Source organism: Chionomys nivalis, chromosome 4 (genome assembly GCF_950005125.1).
Source record: "Chionomys nivalis chromosome 4, mChiNiv1.1, whole genome shotgun sequence".
NCBI classification, from domain to species: domain Eukaryota; kingdom Metazoa; phylum Chordata; class Mammalia; order Rodentia; family Cricetidae; genus Chionomys; species Chionomys nivalis.
Window position 1 is genome coordinate 107,446,553 of NC_080089.1, and position 22,735 is coordinate 107,469,287.

Consider the following 22,735-nt stretch of genomic DNA (forward strand, 5'->3'; position numbering starts at 1 on the left):
ATGTATGTATGTGTATATATGCAGACAAAACACAAACACAAACAATGAAAACTTTTTTTTAATTTTGGAGTTCTTTACTGATTTCTAGAGATACTAATTCCTTATCAGATTTGTATGGTTCGTGAGGATTTTCTCCCATTTCACTCTGCTGATTGTTTTCCTTTGTTGGGCAGATGCATTATAATGGTATGCAATCCTGTTTGTCATTTAATGCAATTATTTCCTCAGATATTGACTCTCTTCTCAAAGTCTTGCCTTTCAGAGTGTCAAGGCTCATATTAACCTGTTAGTGATCTAGTTTCATGTATCTACATGCGAATATACAGTTTTCCCAGCACCTTTGGGAAACCTTTGTTTCCAGTGCACATTTTGACGTGTTTGTCAAAAGTTAGGTGGCTGTAACTGTCTATGTTGATTTATGAGGTCCCCCTATCCTAATAAGTTGGTCTGTGTGTCCGTTTTGGGCCAGTATATTGTTTTTGTTACATTGGCTGTGTAATGTTTGAACTCAGGTATTGTGATAACACTTACGTCATTGTTCATTCTAATGATTGCTCTAGCTCTCCAGGGTCTTTTGTGCTTCCATAGAAACCTTTGAAGTTTTTTTTTTTTTTTTTTAATTTCTGTGAAGTATGATGGAACTTTGATGGGAACTGCCTTGAATCTGTGGACTGTTTTCAGTAATACAGCAACATTCTCTTCTCTTCTGTGAACATGGGAGAGCTTCTCATTATCTAGTATTTTCTTCAGGGTTTCAAAGTTTTCGTTATAAAGGTGTTTTACCTCCTTGCTTAGGTTTGTTCTTAGGTATTTAATTTTCTAGTTTTGAAGCTTTGTGAATGGATCCCCCCTTCCTGGTATCTTTCTTTGCATGTTCACTATTGTTATGTAGAAAAGCTACTGGTTTTGTGTGTTTATTTTGTGTTCTACTTTGCTGAGGGTATTTGTCAGGTATCAGAGTATAAGATGATGCTGTTTGCAAATAGGAATAAGCTGGTTCGTCCTTCCCACTTGTGGCTTTTTCTCTTTCTTTTTTTCATACCTCTCAAGTTAAGACTTTGAGCACTATGTTGAATGACAGCAGAAAGAACGGGCATCCCTTTCTCATTCCAGATTTTAGAGAAACTGTTCAACCTCCCCTCACTTAGTATAGTGTTATAACAGCTTCTATTATATGCTCTGCTTGTTCTTATTTCTTTGAGTCTTTTATCGTAAATGGATGCTGAGCTTTATCTGAAGTGTTTTCTGCATTGGTTGAGGCAATCGTATGATTTCTGGTTTTAGGTTTATTATATGCTGTATTATGTTTACTGGTTTGTGTATGTTGAACCATCCTTGCATTTCTGGTATGAAACCAACACGGGACATTTTCTTGAAGTATTGATTCAGTTTGCAAACATTTTATTGAGAAAGTATGCATCTATGTTTTTCAGGGAAATTGGCCCATAGTTTTCTTTTTATCTTTATCTAGTTTTTGTAATTCAGGTAATTCTAGCTTCATAGAATGAGTGTGGGAATGTTTCTTCCCTTTCCATTTTATGGAGCAGTTTGAGGAGAACTGGCGTATTAGCCTTTTAAAGGTTGGGGAAACTTCAGTAGTAAATATATTCAATCTTGGTTTTTCCTTTGCTGGGGGGTCTTTATTATTGCTTGAATCTCATGATTACTATAGATATTCCACAGATGCTTATATTCTCTTAATTTCTTTATTTTGCTAAATCATCTGTCTGTCCCTAAGAATTTATCCATTTTGTATAGACTTTCAGTCTTTTGGAGTTGAACACTTTAAAGTCTCTCCTGTTGACCCTTTGAATTTCATTGGTTTGTGCTATAATGTGTTCCTCTTTAACTCTAATTTTATTAATTTGAGTTCTTATCTCTTTTAAGTCTGTTGAAGGCGCAAGTCATAAACAATCCCACACCAGTTTGGAATTGTGATTAATAGGGTGGTATTTATTTAAAGGGGAATAAACTTACAGATCACTGTCCCAGACAACAGCCCTCTGCGCACGCAATTAGGAAGAAGTCTAGTCGCCGGAACCGGAGCAGGAAGTAAAGAGAGAGAGGAGGGAAGTGGCCGCTTTTTTTTAAAGGGAAAGATACCACACCCCAATGGGCTGGTATCTTGGCGGTTATTGGCTGGAGGAGCGGAAGGACCTCCCGCAACAGTCTGTTAGTATTTGTCTTATGAAATTGGAAGCCCAGTGTTTGGGGCTCACTATATTTAAGGTTATTCTGTTATCTTGATGGATTATCTCCTCCTTATGCTATGGCATTTATCGCTCAGACTAATTATGTCTTGTAGTTTACTTTATTTGGTGTCAGAATATTGACACTAGCTTGTTTATGGCTTCTATTTACATGGTATATTGAATGTGCTGTGTGTTCTTGGGCATTGTGGTCATGCTTGTGTGCTTTTTCTTCTCCTTCTGTCTGAATACTGCATAACCCAGACCCGGTCTTCCATCCCTGATATTCTTCTCTTTGTCTCTTTTAGTCTATTGGCGACTATTTCTACTTAATACAAAATTGAGTGAAATTTAATTTCTAACATTTACTTTTTTAAGATTTAGTTTTATTTATTTTAATTTTATGTGTATGATTTTTTTCTGCATGTATATATTATGTGTGTGCCTGGTGCCAACAAAGGTCAGAAGAGGGCATCAGATCTCCGTGAATGGGAGTTATTGATGGTTATGAATCACTACGTAGGTGCTGGGAATAGAGGTGCTCCGGCCCTCTGCAAGAACAGCCAGTGCTTCTAACACCTGAGCCATATCCAGCCTCACATTTTTACCATTTTTATTTTTTCTCAAAATGTCAATTTCATCGCTAGGTTTGCCATGCTTGATTGATGCTTTCTCTCCCATGGTACTGACTTTCTCATGTATGAACTGGGCCTGTCCTGTAGGTAGAACTGTCGTCAGTCTTGTGGCATCCGTGTTGCCTAGCTCACTTTCCAGATAAACCCTTTGCTGCCTGTCTTCTGTAGGACACCATGAAGCTGGAGCCCTGTGAGGCTTGTCCCTTCCTGCTGTGCTGCCCCTCCACTAATCCACACTTCTCAGTTGTCTTTTCTCTACCTCTGTGATCTCTGATGCCTTTCTACCATCTTTGGAGTATGATGCATTCTTTGTTACCCAAATTCTTCTGTACCATGTCATGTAAGTCAGTTTCTCAGCTCCCATCTTACCCTCAGGTTTCCAGGTTGGGTTCTTGAGTCCAATTGTCCTTTGTGGGTGTTTAAATCCTTTAGAAGAGATAGTGATGGGAGTGAGTTTATGTGGCATGTCCACTCAGAACTGGATCTCACTACCACAGGCCTGTGGGTTTCTAAGTCTATTTAAAAAAAAAACCAAAAAACAAAAAACAGGGCCTACTTCAGAGCCGTTTCCATCAGCCTACATGCTTAGATGAGCCTAAGATAGAGCCAAGAGTTTCAGTATAGTAATTTTTTTTTTTTTTTGGTTTTTCGAGACAGGGTTTCTCTGTAGCTTTGGTGCCCGTCCTGGAACTAGCTCTTGTAGACCAGGCTGGCCTCGAACTCACAGAGATCCACCTGCCTCTGCCTCCCGAGTGCTGGGATTAAAGGCGTGCGCCACCACCGCCCGGCATAGTAATTTTTTTTAACAATGATACTTATATTTAGACTTTTTTAATTTTTTAAGCATATGTGACCTTTTAAAAAGCTGGTCATGATTCATTAACAGAATCATAGTCATTTTATAATGAAGGCGTTGATAACTAGTTATGGGTGCATCTATATTAAACACCTGTTCTCTTAACTTCCCAACCACGACAAACAGACCTTGTTCCCGTGGAATTCTTAAAACTTCATTTTGCTGGTTGGTTCTTGTTTTCTGAGGTTGCTACCAGAGACCAATTTCTATGGTCTGTGCTGTCTTGTTATTTTATCATTGCTCCTTGGGATGAAATTCCTCCTAGCTGTGAAGATCCAGCCTGCGGGTGTTCTGATGGAGGGCAGCAGAGAGATTCTGAGGACACTCGAGAACTGAAGTGGAGCTTGAAGGCTGACTTCTGGCCCTGCTTAGTGTTTTCCTCTTTTCCCAATATTTACTTGATAATTCTGAAACGTGCATATGACCATAACTTTCCTATATTTTGGTTGTGAGCCTAGCCTTTTACAGCTGGGCCATCTTTCCAGCCCGACCATAACTTTCTAATACAGTGCTCTACTATGTGTAATGAGTTATAGCATACATAAAACTTATTTTATAGGTTATGTGTGTGAATGCACTTTTATACTACATATATTTAAATTAATTTTCTTTCACTGGCCATTTTTTTTTTTTTAAATAACAACGAGGAACAAGATCCCTGTGGAGAAGTGGAGATGAAAGTCAGTGCTCTAGCTTCAGAGAGACCACTTTCCCGCAGGTTTCCCTAAGAGTGCAGGACGTTATAAGAAATGTTTACATGCAAGATTGGTAGACACACACACACATACACACACACACACTTAGCAAAGATAATGCTTTTAAGTTATAACCAGAGATCAACAGTGGAGGCAGAGCTGGGAAAAGTGTTAAAAAAAAAAGAGAGAGACTTGTACTAGATAAACAGGTACTTCTGTAATTGAGAAATGATGTCACTGTGTAGAAACCAAGAATTGTGTTCTTTTGATAGCTATGGCACTTGACCATTTTTCTTGACTGGATATTTTTCTTGTTCTCATAGTGTATGAAATGAATATGACCTTATTTCCTTCTTTTGTTAAAAATCTGGAAAAATAACCTTTACCTATTGCCCTGGGCTCAGTTTGCTTGAATTAGCTCCATCCTTTGCCTAGATGTGGCCTACTCTGCACTCACCATAGCCTGCTTAACTAAACTCCATGAACCTGGTAAGCTAGTGGGACTGTGTGTCTTGTACTCAAGGCAAATCTGAGTTTATCAGTATCAGCATTTGAAGGTCAAGTACCATTTATGTAGACTCTTGATTTGCTCAGCACTGGGTCTTCCTGTTCTTGAGGGCAGCACTGACAGTGGATAGGATTTCTAGGCTGAGAAACAAGGAAAGTCGGGAGGAAACAAGACTAAGGATGCACAATACAGCAAACACAGAGAATTACCTGGCCATCTTGATTCGTTGATAAGAATGTTCAACAACTTGAATATAACTGGGGTGAGCAAGGGTGGGTTTCTCCTTCATGGTCCAGCATCTTTCCAGGGCCCTCTCCTTTGCAAATGTCCATGCCACTTATCACACACACACACACACACGTGCCATAACATGTGAAGGTCAGATGATAACTCGCTGAAGTTGGTTTTCTGTCTCCACTATTTGGGTGGGTCCAAGGGATCAAATTCAGGTGTCAGGCTTGGTGGCAAGTGTCTACCCACTGAGCCATTTCACTGACCACAGGAACTGATCTTCACACTGCACTTTGTTCAGAAAGCTGCAGTCTGCAAAGATTTGTCTTCAACCTCATCTTTAGCCTGCAGATTATTGTGAGAAGGGAAACGAAGGCTTCCAATCATGCCAAAGTTTAGTCTTACTCCTCTGATCAGGTCTTTGGCTATGTTTCTGTGGTTCTGTGTTCCCTCATTATTCTCTCTGTATATTAGGGGAGGATTTTCATGATTGACATCTAGATTGAAAGTTAATTCAAAACAAACTATTAGCAGTGTGTATGCGTGTGTGTGTGTGTGTGTGTGTGTGTGTGTGTGTGCTGGACTACTTGTAGTTTCTTGCCCACAGAATGTGCAGACGTGATATTATAATTCACTGTGAAGTGAACTTGTAACTTTGGTCAACCCTGAACCAGCTCCTTCTCTGACCCTCAGGGCCCACCCTGCCTCGGGGGCACACACATTGCTAGTAGCCAGAGCCCATGTAAGCCTTAGCACACTGACCAGTACTAAGTGTGTCCTCGGGACTTTCTCTCTGACATATTTCTTTTTACTTGTTCTAAACTTATGTTTGATTATTTTTATTTGAGTTAGTTCTGATCCTCAGAGATACTTGATGGCTCTGGTTTGAGTAAATAAGGGTATAAATTGATAAGCTTTGCTAATAGTGATAGAACATACGTCCTGCTGGGCAGACCTGTTAGAATAGATGGTGGAGATGTGAGCAAGCTCTCAGATTGTAGCTCTCAGCCCTCCCGAGAAGAAACACTGGAAGTCAGTTTTCAGCTGTGTCTAGATGGAAAAGAGGAGTTCAGGCAGGCAGGATGAGAGGCGTCCGGAGGGAGAGAGGAAGATTCGAGGATATAGCGCCAGATGTTTGTTAGGAGTCGTCGTCCAGACATTGATAGTTTATACTATCCAGCCTGTGTGTAAACTATAAGGGCTCTGGGAATAAGCATTGTGTGTCTGTGGGAGTGTGGATGAACATACTGTGTAACCTGGCCCATGCCTGACTTCCTGTTTGTCTTGAAACAGGTATGGATGTGCATTTTCTCTGTTTGTTTGGGTTGGTTTTTTGAGGATTTGCATTTAACATTGAAATTCATTGTTTGTTTTTCTTGTCTCTGTCGCTCTTTGTATTTCTTGTCTTGCCGGGAGATCCTGAGCACAGATTTTGGTTTCATACTTGAGCTTGTGCCCTTCAAGGAGGCTTCCTTCTTGTGTAAGCCTGTTTTCTTGATCTGTCAAATTGGAATAACTGTATGTCTCCTATATTGACTTTCTTCAGTCATGTTTCCTGGAAAATGGCTGAGAACGCTTTAGCACGGGGCTGTCAGGTAGGAAGTAGGCAGCACATTTTCCTGTTGTCCTGTAGCTGCCTTGGGTTACTCTCATAAAAATAGTGACCAGAAAAGAGTGGCAGTCTGGGGAACATTCAGAGGCTTTGTGGGCTGTAGCAGTTGGAGTCTAACCATCATTTATTAAGCCTTTTCTGTGATTTATTTAGCAAGATGTCAATTCACTTCCTAAAGCAGCAAGAACAAGGGTCTTAATAGAAGTTTGATTTCTCACAGTCCAGGAACACCCGCCGCATTGCTAGATCTTCTTCATGAAGACCACTACTTTGATTAGTTTATTTAATTTTTAACTATGCATGCATATGTGTGTGTGTGAATGTGTAAATATGTGCATGTTAGTGCAGTGCCTGTGGGAAATCAGAAGAGTGTGTCAGATTTCCTGGAGTTGAACTTGAAGGTGGCTGAGAACGTCCAAATGTGGGTGATGGGAAATGGGCTCAGGTCTTCTGGAAGAGCAGTGTGAACTCTTAACAGTGGATCAGCCTCTCCAGCCCCATTGTATTATTTCTTAAATGTCCTTGTACACACACACATACACACACACCCTCGCCCTTACGTTCTCTCACTTCTTATATAAGTTACTGTACAAATTGCCCTTCAATTTGCTTTATTCAACTTTAATGGCATATTTTGACAGTTTTTACACTTCATATAGATGTACCTCTTATTTTTAAATATCTTATTATCATTCTACTTTAAGATCTACCACACTTTACATAAATTTATCTGTTGAACTTTGCATTTGAATGGTTTTGCTTTTACAGGGAATCATACAGTGAATAGAACATATTTGAAGAACAAATTCCCAGCAGCTGAAAGCTCTGCTCCCTGTGTGAACCCTGAATGTTTCTGTGGACTGATGCTTTATCTGGTCACCAGTGTAGGTGAGAGTGACCACCACACCCCTGCTGACCTCAGTGCCCTCAGCTACTTTATGGCCCCTTGATGAACAGGAGCTGTGGTTTTTGTGGACTTATGTCTGTCACTTTCTTTAGGGTTTTGGCTTTTAGTGTGATTAGAGTCCCCTTCTCAAATGTGAGGGAAGACTACCTATTTTTTTTTCTGTACTAAAACTGTTGTAAATTCTGGTAATTCAGGAAACTGTAAAAACATAAAAAGGTTTTGAAGATGAATCTCCTTCCTCTACTTTTCCCCTGTCTCCAGTAAGGTTAAGTAATTTTACTTCTGAGTTAGTTAATTTTGTGTTATGTGTATGTGTGAGCACATGTATGTGTGTGCACATGTGCACATGTTTTGGAGGCTGCAGTTGACATTGTGTGTCTTCCTTGATCACTGTCTCCTTGAACGCTGCTCACTATTCAGCTGGACTTTCTAACCAGTGAGCTCTCGAGATCTACCTGTCTCCAGCTCCCCAGTGCTAGGGTTACGGACACTGTGGTGCTGTGTCCAGCTCTTTTATGGAAATGTCGGGAGTCTGAACTTAGTTTGTCATGCTTGTGTTGCATGCATTCTACTGACTGAGCCAGAATTTATGTTTATATAAACAAATGCGTATTTTATATTCTTATCCAATAGTTGTCTACTTATCATTTATGTATTGCTTATTTTATCAGAAAAGGGAGCATAATACACACAGTATTCTGTATCTGCTTTCTTCAAATTTATTTTGAAAATGATTCCATATCAGCACATACATATCTAAAATATTTTTTGTAAAGCATATTGTATAGTATGTTGTTGGGAGGCTAATGTTAATTGTCAACTGGACAGAATCTGGGAGATGGGAGATGAGCTTTTGGGCATGCCTGTGGGGATTATCTTGTTACTTTAGTTGAGGGTGCAGATCTGTCCACTGTGGGCGGCACCATGTCCACAGGTGGGATCCTGGACTGTGTTAAGGAGAAAGGGAACTGAGCAGCAGCACGCATTCATCACTGTCTGTTTCCTTATTGTGGTGGGTGCCAAGTGAGCAGTGTGGCCAGCTGCTCTGAGTTCCTGGGCCCTGAGTTTCCTGCCATGTTGTACTATATGGTGTGAGCTGTGAGCTAAAAGAAACCTGTTCTCCTCTAAGTGACTTTTGTCAGGGACTATTCTTTAGTTTGTTAAACAAACGCTCCTTATTGGGCATTGAGGTAGGTCCCAGATTGAAGCTGTATGTATGCATCACCTTGATATCAACAGATGTCTCCTAGAGCACTGAAGACAATCTAAAAAGATGGGACAACTGATGCAGTCACGGATACTGACTGAAGGAACTTTAGCAAATTTGTACACCTGGGTAGCCAGCCATCCTACTTCTAGAAAGCTTACTCAGCTTTTTCTGAACCCATCACTTTGTTGGCAGCATCTATTTCTTCCTTGTGGCCATAGACCTAAGCTTCCATGTTCTTTTTATCATCTGGGTGGCTATTTCATTACTCTATTAAAAAATTCTGGGTATGAGTATTGGTCTGTGCCGTGGTTAGTGCCATGGAGTCCAGAACAGGTCACCAGGTTTTCCTGGAATCCAGAGTTACAGACGGTTATGAGATACTATGTTGGCTCTGGGAACTGAATCTGCAAGAGCAGACAGTGCCCTTAACCACTGAACCATCTCTTCCTGTGATCCTTGACCTTCGAGGCCTGCCGTAGTGGGGCCCTTTCAGGCTTCAAGCTGTGCTCTCTACTACTGCAGCTACAGGGTTCTCTGCTTTTGCAGATCTTCTGACTAGATAGGGCTCATCCACATGTGCAGGTAATAGTCCTGTCTTAAGTACACAAAAATAGATCTATAAAGTTTCTTCGGCTGTGTGGTGTAGTCACAGGTGCTGGTCTGGTGACAAGGGGGTGGACATTTTTGGAGCATCCATTATTTGGCCTACCACAGAGTGTGAAGGGGAAATTTCTTTTTCAGGCTCTACCAAGTCATGATTCACTCCTTCTCAGTTTATTTAAAAGCTACCTTTACCCACAGAGAATTATGTCATGTCACATATTTATTGCTGGATATTATGTGCTGTTCCATTCACATGCTTCTTCTTTTACATGTTAGCACCACTTCAAAAGATGTAGGTAAGTTTCTGCAAATACATTTAAAAATGCTGAAGAATATTTTTCACTTAGCATTTCTTCTATTAAGAGTACCTTAGCTACTCTGACTTATTTAACCTCTTAGATGGACTTGAGATATATTTCACTAATTTTTTTATACATCTTTGTAAAAGTTAAAAAATCAGTTGGGGTTTGGGAGATGACTCAGCAGGTAAGGCCACTGTCAAGCTTGATGAGTTTGTCCCTGGAAGCACATGGTAAAAGAAGAAAACCAACTCTTGCAAGTTGTCCTATGTCCTCCATGCATGTGCCAAAGCATAGCCCACCATAGATAAATAAACGTAATTAAATTTTAAATCAAATTTTGTTGAATTATAATCATTAATAAAATTATCTGACAATTTATAATCACAAATTTTCACAGACAGAAATGCAGGGTATTTGTAAAAGTCTAGACTGTAATAGGTGAGTAAAATTTATTTTACTTTTCCTATAAATCAGTCTTGTAAACTTAAGGGTGTTCATAGATATTTAATAAAGATTCTCTTTAAAAGTTCCTATAAGAATTACATGCATATGTTTACTAAATTTAGTATATTGTTATTCTAGTTTTTCTTTCAAAATCTCTTTCCCCAGGCTGACAGATACAAGTTATTTTAGTTCTCTGTTAATTTCAGCTTGTAAACACCAAGTCATACAGCAGTGTCAAGTTGATTAACCTCCCTAGGAGTCCTGCTTTTGCTTTTCTCACAGGGTGAGCTGTTCCATTTGTAATCTGAAATTTAATGAAAACCATATTTTGAAGTACTGCTTAGCCAAGGGACAAGAGTGAGTCAGTCTGAGGTGAGTCAAGTCCTGGTCTGAGTGTCAGGGACATTTATGATCTAAAAATCGACTGTATTGAAAATTCTGCACAGCAACAAGCCAAGTCCGGAACAAACCAGTAAAATGTTAGGCCTTTTCCCATTCTACTCACAAACAAACAAACAAACAAACAAACATTTCATGAAATCATGTCAGAACATTTTCTTCATGTTTGCTTTGCAGTGTCAACAGTGGTTTTATTGAGGTGCAGTTTGGTTTGCCAGTCATTGCTCATCTTTTAAAGGGTGTTAGGTAGAACAGAAATTTAGTAGTTTGGAGAAGCTGTGGAGTAGAAAATGACTTCTAGCTGTCATGCTCTGGGTACAGAGAGGGCATCTAGGAGCTGTGGGCTAAGTGTGCTCAGCACAACCTAGGACCCCACATTTATTCCAGCTCTGGTTCTAGTTGTTCCAAGAGAACTTAGCCCATAATCACAGGTATTACTTGTTGTACAGTAAGGGGATGGTCAGAATGGAAAGAAGCATGATGCTCAAGATGGCAACAGGAAGGTCAGAGACCACAGAGATATCCAGCCCTGGATGTTCATACATTGGTCATACAGGGAGTAGAGACTAAATTTTTCACTGAGTAAAGCAATATTTTGATGTTTCTTCTGCAGTTTTGCCTAGAACTGCATTCCCCAGCAGAACTTTTTGCTATGATGGAAACAGTTTAGAACCACTCTTTTAAAAAAAAAAAAAAGCTGTAGCCACTAACTTTGTAGCCATGGAACATTTGAGATGTGGTTAGGGTAATTGGAGAATGGGAACTTTATGCTGGAGAGATGGCCCAGACATTAAGAGTGCTTGTTGCTCTAGCAGAGGACCTGGGTTGGATTCCTAGCATCCACATGACAGCTCATATCCACCTTTAATTCCAGTTCCAGGGAATCCAACACTTTTTTTTTTCTGATCTTGGGCTCCAGGTTCATATGAACATGCAGTCAAACACTCATCACATAGAAAAATACATATTAAAAATAACGGGTGCTTTGATTGTATTTTATTCAACTTGAAGTGTCAGTATCTATATTTGACTAGTGGTGCCATGTTGGACAAGCTGTTCTTAGAACAGCATGGAAGCTAGATAGAATGGCAGTAGTCAGAGCAAAGCCACTGTGCTGTTAACTATAAGAAAGAGCTAGGCAGTAAGGACATTGGCTTATTTGGAGACACTTTGCTGTTGGAAACCCTACAGCTCCTGACAAGCTTCTATTTGAATAGCTGTCATTAGAGAGCCAGATACTGACCTCCTCCCTACCTCTGCTCCCATTTCCACCAGTGGGACTCAGGTCTACCTCTGGGACTCTGGGAAAGTTCTACTCATTTACAAGCGTTGAATGGTGACAGAGCCAGGTAGCTCTTCTTGTCTCCCTCTTCCTGCCTTTAGGATAATGCCTAGAGTTTCAGTGATCTTCTTCATCCTCGAGAAGACAAGTGTGATGGCATACACAAAGACAGATGCTGTCACAGAAGGATGAGGAGTTGTGCTCTTCCTGTCTAACTTCTGGTTATATGAGAAAATTACCCTTCTTGGTTCAAACACTGTCATATGTTCTGGGCATGCATCCTAACTGGTGCACACCCTTAAATATGTGTCCAGAACCCCTCCATTCCTCAGATCAGTGTCTCCCACCAACTGTCCTGTGGTTCTCTGGGCTCTGTCCTCTTCTTTTGAGGTTTGACTTTCTGCGTAGTGCAGAAGGACATGGGACCACACATCTACACATCTCAGTACTTAGGCTCATAGTCTTACTTTCTCATTGCTCAAAGGAGCAGACAGCTCCTCTTTGGAAACTTTGAAGTGTTTTTTAAAAAGATCCTGCTGCAGGACTGGGGAGATGGCTCAGTGCAGTAGTTCTCAACCTGTGGGTTGTGACCTCTGGGCCAAAGCACCATTTTACAGGAGTCACATATCAGATATCCTGCATGTCAGATATTTATATTGTGGTACTTAACAGTGCCAAAATTACAGTTACGAAGTAGCAAAAATTTTATGGTTGGCATCATTACAACTTGAGAAATTGTATTAAAGGGTCACAGCATTAGGAAGGTTGAGAACTATTGCCTTAGGAGGAGCAATGCTTGAGGTGCAGGCATTAGATATGGGACCCATCCCCAAAACCTATGTAAAAAGTCCAGACCTAGTGCTGCATGCTTGTAACCCCAGCCATAAGGAGGCAGAGATGGATGGATCCATGTAGCTTGCTGGCCAGCTAGTCCAACTAAATTCGTAAGACTCAGGCCAATAAGAGGTCATGTCCTAAAAAAATAAAATAAAATAAACAAGGTAGACAGTATCTAAGGAACAACACCCAAGATTTTCCTCTGACACATACTTGCATGTATACCCACTCCTGTGCACATGAACATGCAAACATTACCCTCCTCCTGCAAGAAAGAATCCCCCTATTGTCTCAGAGTCCTTCTAAAAACATTTCTTTAGTCCTTCAAAAAAAATTTACACTCAGCACTGAACCATTCTCTGGCAGGGAAATACAATTTGTTCATCAAACCCTTGGCAAGTAGAGTGGAGCCAGCTTCTCTTAATGCCAAGGGACTTGGCAGTGGAAGTAGATAATAGAAGCAAAATTGGGTTTAGTTAAGCAAGAGAAGCTAATTTAAAGAGCACAAGAATGGCTCATTTCAGCCAAATGGAGAGGTCAGCTTCCTAAGTTCCAAACACCATTGTTATTAAGCTTCAGCCATCACATTTCTGCTATAAAAGTTTGATCTACTTTTAGTTTTTAATTACAAAACCATTCCGACACCATTCTTTCTAACAAAATAGAATCTAATGAGATCCCCTAAACCACTTACTAGTAATAGGTGTCTTTAGAAAATTTATTCCCCGAGCTGCTTAGTGCTTGTATGAATGACAGGTGTCAAGTTCCTGTCCAGGCCCCACTCTGCTCACAGCTGTCAGCAGTGATACTATTTGCTAACAAAATTAACACAGGTCTGATATACTGTTATCTAGTAATTATTTATTGAAAACAACACAACCAAAGAGGTGTTCCTATTCAAAACTCTTAACAACAACAACAATAAAAAAACAAGAACCCATCTTGGCCCGATGATTGGGTCAGTTAGGAACTTCAAAAGGTGAGACCCATATAATCAGTAACTCAGGAAGAGACTCACAGGATTAGTCACCAGAGAAAGGCTGTTTAAAACCACATGATACCACCTGGGTTAAATTAAAAAGACCGATAATACCTAGCATCAAAAAGGTATTGGTGATTTATGTTTCTAATGTTCTATTGAGAGCCTAGATTGAGCCAATTTGGAAAACAGGCAGTATTTACTGACACTAACAGTGCATTCTTCCCCACGGCCCAGTGATTCTATTTTCTAGAATGTGGACTTCTCTATTGAAAGACATGTACAAAGTATTTATAAAAACTTCATAATTATCTCATAATTGTTGATATGTATTATCTGATGATAATATACACTTATTAATGTGCTCATTTTCATGATCACAGGAGGTAAATGTTGGGTACTGTAAGCTGTAACATGTAATGCCTGCCCCAGGATAGGTTTTAGCTGCTGTCTTGTCAGTCGGGAAGGACCCCAGCACAACTCCAAAACAATTAGTGTTTTCCTGCCCTTTCTTTCCTGGGGTGCATGCCATTCAGCACTATCAGAGCTGGGGGAGGCTTGGTGAGTCCTATCAGCTTCTGGGTATCTTGGCATAGCATAGTGTACATGAGGAAATAAATACTTTTAAAGTAGAAATACAAGTCAAGAAAATATTCTTTTACACCATACTTGTATTTGAAGCACAATTAATAAAAACTCAGAGAGAGAAATTGGGGTTCAACCTGAAGATCCGAAAAGTAAAGCAGCCAGCCACTGGCTCTTACCTCTGTCTCAGTCCAAAATGGCGATCCTGCTTCTAGGAATCTCAGAATGAGACTGTGTCTGAGATCCTCCCGTTTTATAATCCTCTCTAGGTATGGGATTAAAGGCATGTACCACCTGATTTCTATGGCAACTAGTATGGCTACTGGGATTAAAGGTGTGTGTCACCATTGCCTGGTCTGTAAGGCTGACCAGTGGGGCTGTTTTACTTTCTGATCTTCAGGCAAGCTTTGTTTATCAAAATACAAATGAAATGCCATTACCTGTATTTTCTCTGAACCTCAGTTTTATTATTATTATTATTATTTATTAAAAAAAGAAACAAAAACTAAATGCAAAGCAGAATGGCAGCACATTCTATAATCCCAGAATTCAGAAGATGGAGTTTAGGGGGATCCACAGCTGAAGGATCTAAGTTACAAAGTAAGACTTTGTCCCAGAATACAAAGGGCTGGAGCTGCAAGCTCAGTGGTAGAATGCTTAACCTGTTCAGTGCCTGGGTTTGATCACTAGCACTGACATACACACACACAAACACACACACGTGCACACATGCACTGCAAGTTTATCATCTTACCTTTCAATTTTGAGACAGGATCTCAATCATATTCATCTTGTTCAGCTGATCTAGAATGTTTCTACTTGCAAAACTGAACCTCCACGTCCCTAACAACTCTCCCTTTCTCCTTTCCCCCACTCCAAGCAACTTCATTTTGCTTTCTGTGTCTAAGAATTTGACTACAGTGGTACCCAAGAGAAGTGAAATCATGAATTGTATGTCTCTTTGTCTCTGGTTTATTTTATCAACATATTGTCTTCAAGCTTCATCTGTGGTGTAGACTATGTTATAATTTCTTCTTTTTTAAAGGCTAGCATTACATTGTACATATCTCACACAGTTGTTGATTTGTTTATCAGTAGATAAAATTTGTTTACTTTAAAATAGATTTTTATTTTATATGTATGGATGTTTTGTCTGCATGTGTTTATACTATGTGTGTTTAAACCCAAGTTGTCTGGAAGAGTAACTGGTACTCTTAACCACTGAGACATTGCTGTAACCTCTGTAGCACATTTTCTTTATCCATTCGTCTATCGATTGCCACTTCGGCAGATTCTATAATGTGGCTATTGTGAACAGTTATGGTAAACACAAGTATGCAGGTTTCCCTATGGTAAGATGACCTTACTGAGTGTCAACTTTCAGTTAAATTGAATTGACCATAGAGATTTTTAAAAAACAAAAACTTAAAAAAATCTCATTATCAGGAAGTGGAGAGATGGCTCAGTGGTTAAGAACACTGGCTGCTCTACCAGAGAACCTGAGTTCAATTCCCAGTGCCCACATGACAGCTCACAACTGTCTGTAACTCCAGTCTCAAGGAATCTGATGCCTTCTTCTGGCGTCTGTGGGCCCTGTGTACACACAGTGCATGGACATACACAAAGGCAAAACACTCATCCACATAAAAATGAAGTTGAAAAACAAAACCCAACAAATAAACAACCCTGTCAGGTTTCATATGAGGTGGACCAAAAATATTTTTAGCCCTGTTTCTCTCCTGAGAATCATCAAGGTTTTCTTTTTTTTTTTTTTTTTTTTTTTTTTTTTTTTTTTTTTTTGGTTTTTCGAGACAGGGTTTCTCTGTGGTTTTGGAGCCTGTCCTGGAACTAGCTCTTGTAGACCAGGCTGGTCTCGAACTCACAGAGATCCGCCTGCCTCTGCCTCCCAAGTGCTGGGATTAAAGGCGTGCGCCACCACCGCCCGGCCTCATCAAGGTTTTCATTTCGAAAGTTTCTTAGGTGGGACTGGACATTTTATATCTTACGATCAGAGAGCAAAAGTATGCTTTTACCAAGAAGGTTTTGGAAATATTCATATAGATTAAATATCCAGGAAAAACACTAGTTAAATGATCTGCTTTTTTTCTTTTAGGGCAGACAGTGTCATTTTTAATATCCTTTATATATTAATCTATTTCTATTTTTTATTTTTAAAGTTTCCACAGGCATTCTTGCCTCTGCCTGTGTTGGGGTCCTGACTTGCTGGTGGTTTATGTAGAGAACTAAGATATGCTTAGCTCTGCAGTTATAGCCAAGGTATCAGCAGACCCTTCATTGATCATTGTTTTGGCTCTGGTCTCTTTCTGTCAGGAGGTGTGATATTGTCAGAAGTGTGTGTAATTTTTTTCGTAGAGAGAAAAGTTCTCTCTCTGGCTAGCACCAGATGTCAGCCTTCTCCTCCCAGGGAGAGACTCTTGGGGAAATTCTAATTTCTTGGTGACCATTGTTTCAGTAGTCTTACAACCAAAGGAAGGAACTTGTGCAACTGTAGAATATCATCATTCCTTCTAGGCCTCTTCTTGTCTGAGATCAAGAGACAGACTTCATGGAGTTTTTAGAGGTCTATTCAGGACAGATTGTGAGACAAATTCAGCTACTTTTAATTCTCTTTACATCTCGTGTTACAGCATGAGTGACAGTGAGGTTTGAGTTTCCAGTCAGTTGTATTGGATTTTTCATCGTGTGGAATGACTTATAGATAAGATGAAAATTAAAATGTTTTTCTCTTTGCTAGATTTGGATTTCAGTGGCTTGTCTTTGAAATGTGTTAAATAATTTGTTTTCTTCTTTTTTGGATATTTAAGTTCCATTTCAGCTCTGGAGAAAAAGGTGAACAAAAGTTAATGTAGTGCTGTAAATATTAACCAAAGGCATAACCAAGCAGATGACTCAAACTCCAAGCCACACTTAAAGCCAAAACAAACAGGAAGCTGGATTTCTACACCTGGAGCAAGTGCATCCTCTGCTAGCGAAAACGTGCTTATAACTCAGATTTTAATTCACCCATATTCTGGGGGCTCTAGCCCTTCAATTGGCCTGTATGCAAAGGCTAGGTAACCCATGTTTCTCTTTAGAGATAACAAGTCAGAAAGAGCTGCGAACAGCAAGTCAGCCGGGCAGTGGTGGTGCACACCTTTAATTCCAGCACTCTTGAGGCAGAGGCAGGCAGATTTCTGTGAGTTCAAGGCCAGCCTGGTCTACAGAGTTAGTTCCAGAACAACCAGGGCTACACAGAAGAACCATTTCTTGGAAAAACCAAACCAAACCACAACCAAAAATAAAACAAAACAATAGAAGAGCAAATCAGAAGCTGTCAGCAGGAGAGGAAAGTGTTACAAGGGTGTCTGAACTGAGGGGTCCTGTGAACAGTTCAGAACAATTTCAGTCTTTTTTCTTCTGGACTAAGAAGAACTGACTAAGAAAGGAATGTAGGATGGGTTTTAAAAGTACAGCTGAAAGATGTAAGATTTGACTGAGAATAGCTGGAAGGCTTTCCTCTCTTTCACCACCTCTACTTCCCCCTTTATCCTTAAGTTCATATGGCAGTGGACAGTAGGGCTTAGAACATTTGGCCATGTTGGCCACAGTCCACTGAGAACTTTTCATTAGCATGTAACATTTTTGCATTGGAACAGACATAATTAAATGCAAAGAGAATTGTAAGTCAGAATATTTGGGACTTGAAACCAAAGTTAAACAGGTTGTTATAAACAGGCTGCCAGCAGGAGTTGAAGTTAGTGTGGTAGCTGGATCAGAGAAGCCAGAGGTGTTCTTGAAGCTGTAGAAGCTGTGTCAACTGCCATCCAAAATTTACTCTCAGACACAGACTAGGACAGTAAGTGGTTAAAGGTTATGTGCAAATGTCTCTGACCACACGTGACATGTGACAAGTGATTCTGGTGATTCTGATCTGAGACTTTCCCAGCACTAACAAGGCTAACGGAAGTCAGGGCAATAGACATGCGTACTGCAATGGAATCTCTTAGTTAAGACAAGCTCCTCTGAGAGCAGAATTCTAACACCTCTGACTCTTGTATGGCAGAGAGAGAGAGAGAGACAGACAGACAGACAGACAGACAGACAGACAGACAGAGACTGACTATGTAGTTTTTGGTAAGTTTTAAAGTCAAATTTGTATCGCATAAATGAAGGTGAGACGGTGACCTCATCAAGTTTCAGTTGTTGTTGTTTCAGGGATCCACAATAAAGTTTTTTCTAAATAGACACTGGCATGATGGGAACCAAAGAATACCGAGTCTGCATGGTAGCTGCACAGGCTAGTCTAGCCCTACTCCTGTGTTCTTCCCTATGGACTGGACTCATTCTGCGACAAATGACACACAAAGATAATGGAATTCAAAGACTGTCTCACAGAGGAGGAAGATCAAATCAGATTCAGAGTACTCATACCCAAAATATTTCTTTTGTCCAAAAAAGTAGTTGATAAAATGTTTAAAAATTGTTTTAAAAAGATTTATTTATTTTTATGTATATGGGTGTTTTGCTTTTATGTCTGTCTGCACATACTATGTCTGCCGTGCCAGAGGAGGCCAGAAGAAGGTGTGAGATCACTCAAGACTGGAATTATAGACAGTCATGAGCTGCCATGTTGGTGCTGACTCTCCAGCCCCACAAAATATTTGTATTATCTATCAATTTATTATTATTGTTTTTTTTAATAAAGAGCCAAAGAGTCCTCTCATCCTGGCCTTGGAAGTCGCCTACTCACCTTGGGAGAGACTTCTGTCCGAGGCTGCTGTTTCTACTGCGGCCACCCCTTTCCTTTTGACCTGGTGCATAGAGGCAGCGCAGAGTGTGGGGCGGACTGCCTCCAGCATTTGCCCATGCAGCGTCTACCTAGTGCTCTCTGTAGGTTTCTGTGAAAACATCCCAAAGCTACAAGTGTCATTGTACATGTGACTATCAGAGAAACATTTGCAGTGGCATTCAACTAAACTCTTACACTCTTGTTTTGATAGTATTTGTGAGTATCAAAACAAGAGTGTAAGACTTTAGTTAATGCCACTGATTATCAAGGTCATATATTGTAAAGTGCTGAAAATTCAAGAAAAAATATGACGAAAATCCTAACCCTACTTAGTCTCAGTGGTATGGCTGATGCCATTTTGTCATATTTTCAATGTATTATCTACTGAAAATTTAATTTTGGATATATGACTTTGTGTAGCTCATATTTTTCTTTTACTAACTCTGTCATTAAATGTCTGTTACATGATTTTTAAAATAGCCGATGTATGGCATTCTAGTGCATGGGTAAACTATAATTGCCTTAGATCTGTTAGGAGCGATGAAACACTTAGGGTTATTTCCAGTTTTCACTGTGGTAGACATCCATAAGGCTATTTCCCTGTAAACAGTTCCCCCAAATTTGAAATCACTTCTGTCTCATATGTATAATAACGAGTGACCTAAAACTCACTCTCCTGCTTTAGCGTCGGAAGGCTGGCATTAAAACAAACCAGCACAGCTGCTTGCTGGACTTTTCTAGCAATAGAAAGGTATTTTTAAAGGACAGGTATTGACCCTTTGTCAGTGGTGGGGATTTTCATGTTCTAGCTCTCTGTTAATGGCCAGTTTGATAAATATTTGTTTGGCAAATGGCTGACAGTATTCGGTAGAGAAACATAGCGCTTTGTTCCCTTGTAAGTCAGTCCTTGACATTTTCTCCTGTCCTCCTTAGTCAGACCTGAATAAATGCAAGTCACAGAATGAGAAGTGTGGGTGGAGTGTTGTGTTCTGACTGGTATAGGAATCATGGGCCTCATTTTCATAAAGTTCTACCTAAGGAATGCAATGGGGTTAAGACATCTCCTTCCCAGCCAGCTCATGTGTGTCTAAACTAATTACCATCATGCTTGTTTAGTTCAGTTCCTTCCTCTAACTCCTTGACAACAAGATTTGAAATGACAAAAGTAATGAGAATTATTACATACCCAAGAATTGACTTACTTGATCAGCAAGACGCTCAACAAACTTTAGGACCTCATAGGTACGTGGCATACATGGATGCCTGAATTGTCATTATTTAATACTCTCCCCACCACTTTGCCTTCAATGCTGCCACACTGGAAGGGGTATCTCTTTTGAAATGCACTTTTCTCTGCATATTCTTGGTAGTTGCTTATTAAGGCTTTCTCAGGCCTCTCCGCTCCTGCCTTTGCTCAACAATTTTAGGGTCCCCAAGGTGGTCATTGTACCCTTTTCATGTCTGCCTTTAAAATGTTTCTACCACAGCTAAAACAAGTGGCCTTGTATGCTAGGTCACTGAACTGTAACAGTGAGCAGAAGAGTCTATGACTGAAAAGAAGGACTCTTTTGGAGGATGTAAATACTTCTGGGTCAAATGTTCCAAGGCTCGCTTTGTAGCGTTTTAAGAAGGAAACCGGGGCCGGTTTCCTAACCACTTTCACATGAGGTCTTTGGAAGGGCAGTGCATGTCTGTGTTGGTTTGTAATTATATAAGGTTATAAGGGAAAGAGGGACTATCAGCTGAATTGTACTTGTCCTACCTCATGGGATCTAGGTCAGAAACTTGGAATTGATCAGATCTGGGGTAAAAAAATCTCTAGGTAAGTGACTTGAATCTCCTTGTGCCTGTTTTCACATGTAAACAGTGGGTACAGTACCTCCTCCTGGGCTGTAGTGACAAGTGAATGTGACTGTCTTAGTGCTTGACACCTGCTGGGTATATACTGTCGTGCGCTTGGGAGCAACTCCTAGCAGGCCACTGAGCACGTGGAAAGTTCTTACTACAAGGAAGCTGAGAAAGGAAAGGTCTTCTCAGGGTGTGCTCTCTCAAGGTGGGTGGGCCTAGAATGACCTGCTTCCACGGACTCCATAAAACAGACTTGAAAGTGACTGTACCCTACATGGGTCTGGTAGCAAGCAGGGCAGCCAGCTTCCCACTTTCTACAGGGTGAACCTATTTGCTTGTGTTCATCTGTTGAAAGAATCTGGCATCCAGGTTCTTAAGAGTGTGAACTTCTCTTTGGCTATCCAAAAGTGTGCTGGGTGGGGGAGGGGGCAGAGGCAAGCTCTGAGGGGAAGCACTGTGCCCCTCCTACAGGTAGTTACTTGTGTAGTGGGGTTCTCCCTCATCCAGAGCCTTTTCTGTTTTGTGAGAGATGTCCTATGTTTGCCCTTTATTCCCTTCCCTCTTTGCTTAGTATCCGCTGCTGACCCCACTGCTGTGTGCCTCAGGGCTTACATCCCTCCACTTGGAAGGATAGTTGGGAAGTTAATGAAGGCAGATACAGAAGGTTGAGAATGGGGATAGTAACAGATAACTTTTACAGTTTTTGTTTTTTTATCCACAGTACGTAGATAATTCTTTGCATAGTGACTTGGGCTTCCTTTTCATTTTACATGTGTGAAAATAGCAAGTCTTGTGTTCTCTCCCTGTGTGCCTAATACAGTGCCTAGCCCAGTGACACTTGGGTTCCCCTGGCACTGTGGTGCATTTGGAACCTTCTTTCTTCTTCCATCCTGCTTCCAGCATTACTCTTGCTGCCCTGTATGCTCTGGGTGCAGACATGATGGCACTTGTCCTGCCATGCTTCAGAGGCCACCTCTTTGGCTGTCTTCCAACTATGTCCCTCCTTACAAACAGTAGTTAGGAGCTAGTACCTCATTCACCTAGAACCCTTGTCTTCCCTTTGATCCACAATGGGTGCAAGTACCCTGGAATCCCCTGCCTTTACAGCCTTGTGTTCTGAGAGGTTCTTCCTATGATATGGTGTGCATGTGGAATGGGTCATGCCTCATCTGCACTCTTTAAGGTCTTGGTAGGAATGTCTTCCCATCCCCATCTGTTTGGCATCGTCATTTATACATTTTCACCAATGTTCTCTACAAATAAAGACATTTGTAGTGATCAGTGTGGTTGATGGGGTTAAGATTTTGAAAACATTTATCATTAAAAGTATGAGCAGAGATTTGGGAGCAGGGAAACAGGTTTCTACATTGTAAATGTGCCAGTCTTTTTAGGGGGCTACAAAAGACAGATCTCATATGCCTAACGGGTATTTCCAACTAAACTCTGCCTGCTGGCAGCAGCCAGCTTCAGAGTGGTGGTCTTTGAGGACTATGCCCTGAATTTGCAGAATGATGGCTTTGCTGATTTCTGGTTTGTTCTTTCTCACAGGACTCCCTCTCGGGAATTGGCTGTGCTGTTGTGCAATAAATCCAATGCATTTTACAGCCTTGGGAAATGGAACGAGGCTTTTCTTGCTGCCAAGGAGTGTCTCCAATGGGACCCAACCTATGTGAAGGTATGGTAGCCGTGGCCGCTTCCCTCCTCTTACGTTGCTTGTTTTTCTTCCTTCTTGTCAAAGTGGATGTTCTAGGAATGCATCTCTTTGAATGCACTTGTTCTTCAGACAGAGGTCCATGGGCTGGGAGAGCCTTACTCCAGAGGAGT

General features: G+C 40.6%; 1 protein-coding gene across 5 annotated transcripts in view; it reads left to right on the top strand.

Moving 5' to 3' along the window:
- The window catches only part of Trank1 (tetratricopeptide repeat and ankyrin repeat containing 1), an 80,596-nt gene that overhangs the window by 2,695 nt on the left and 55,166 nt on the right, over positions 1 to 22,735 (top strand). For all 5 annotated transcript variants that reach the window (XM_057767729.1, XM_057767732.1, XM_057767730.1 and 2 more), the window contains exon 2: positions 22,460 to 22,586. In XM_057767729.1, the coding sequence (XP_057623712.1) occupies positions 22,460 to 22,586 (127 nt within the window). The remainder of the gene's footprint in view (positions 1 to 22,459; positions 22,587 to 22,735) is intronic.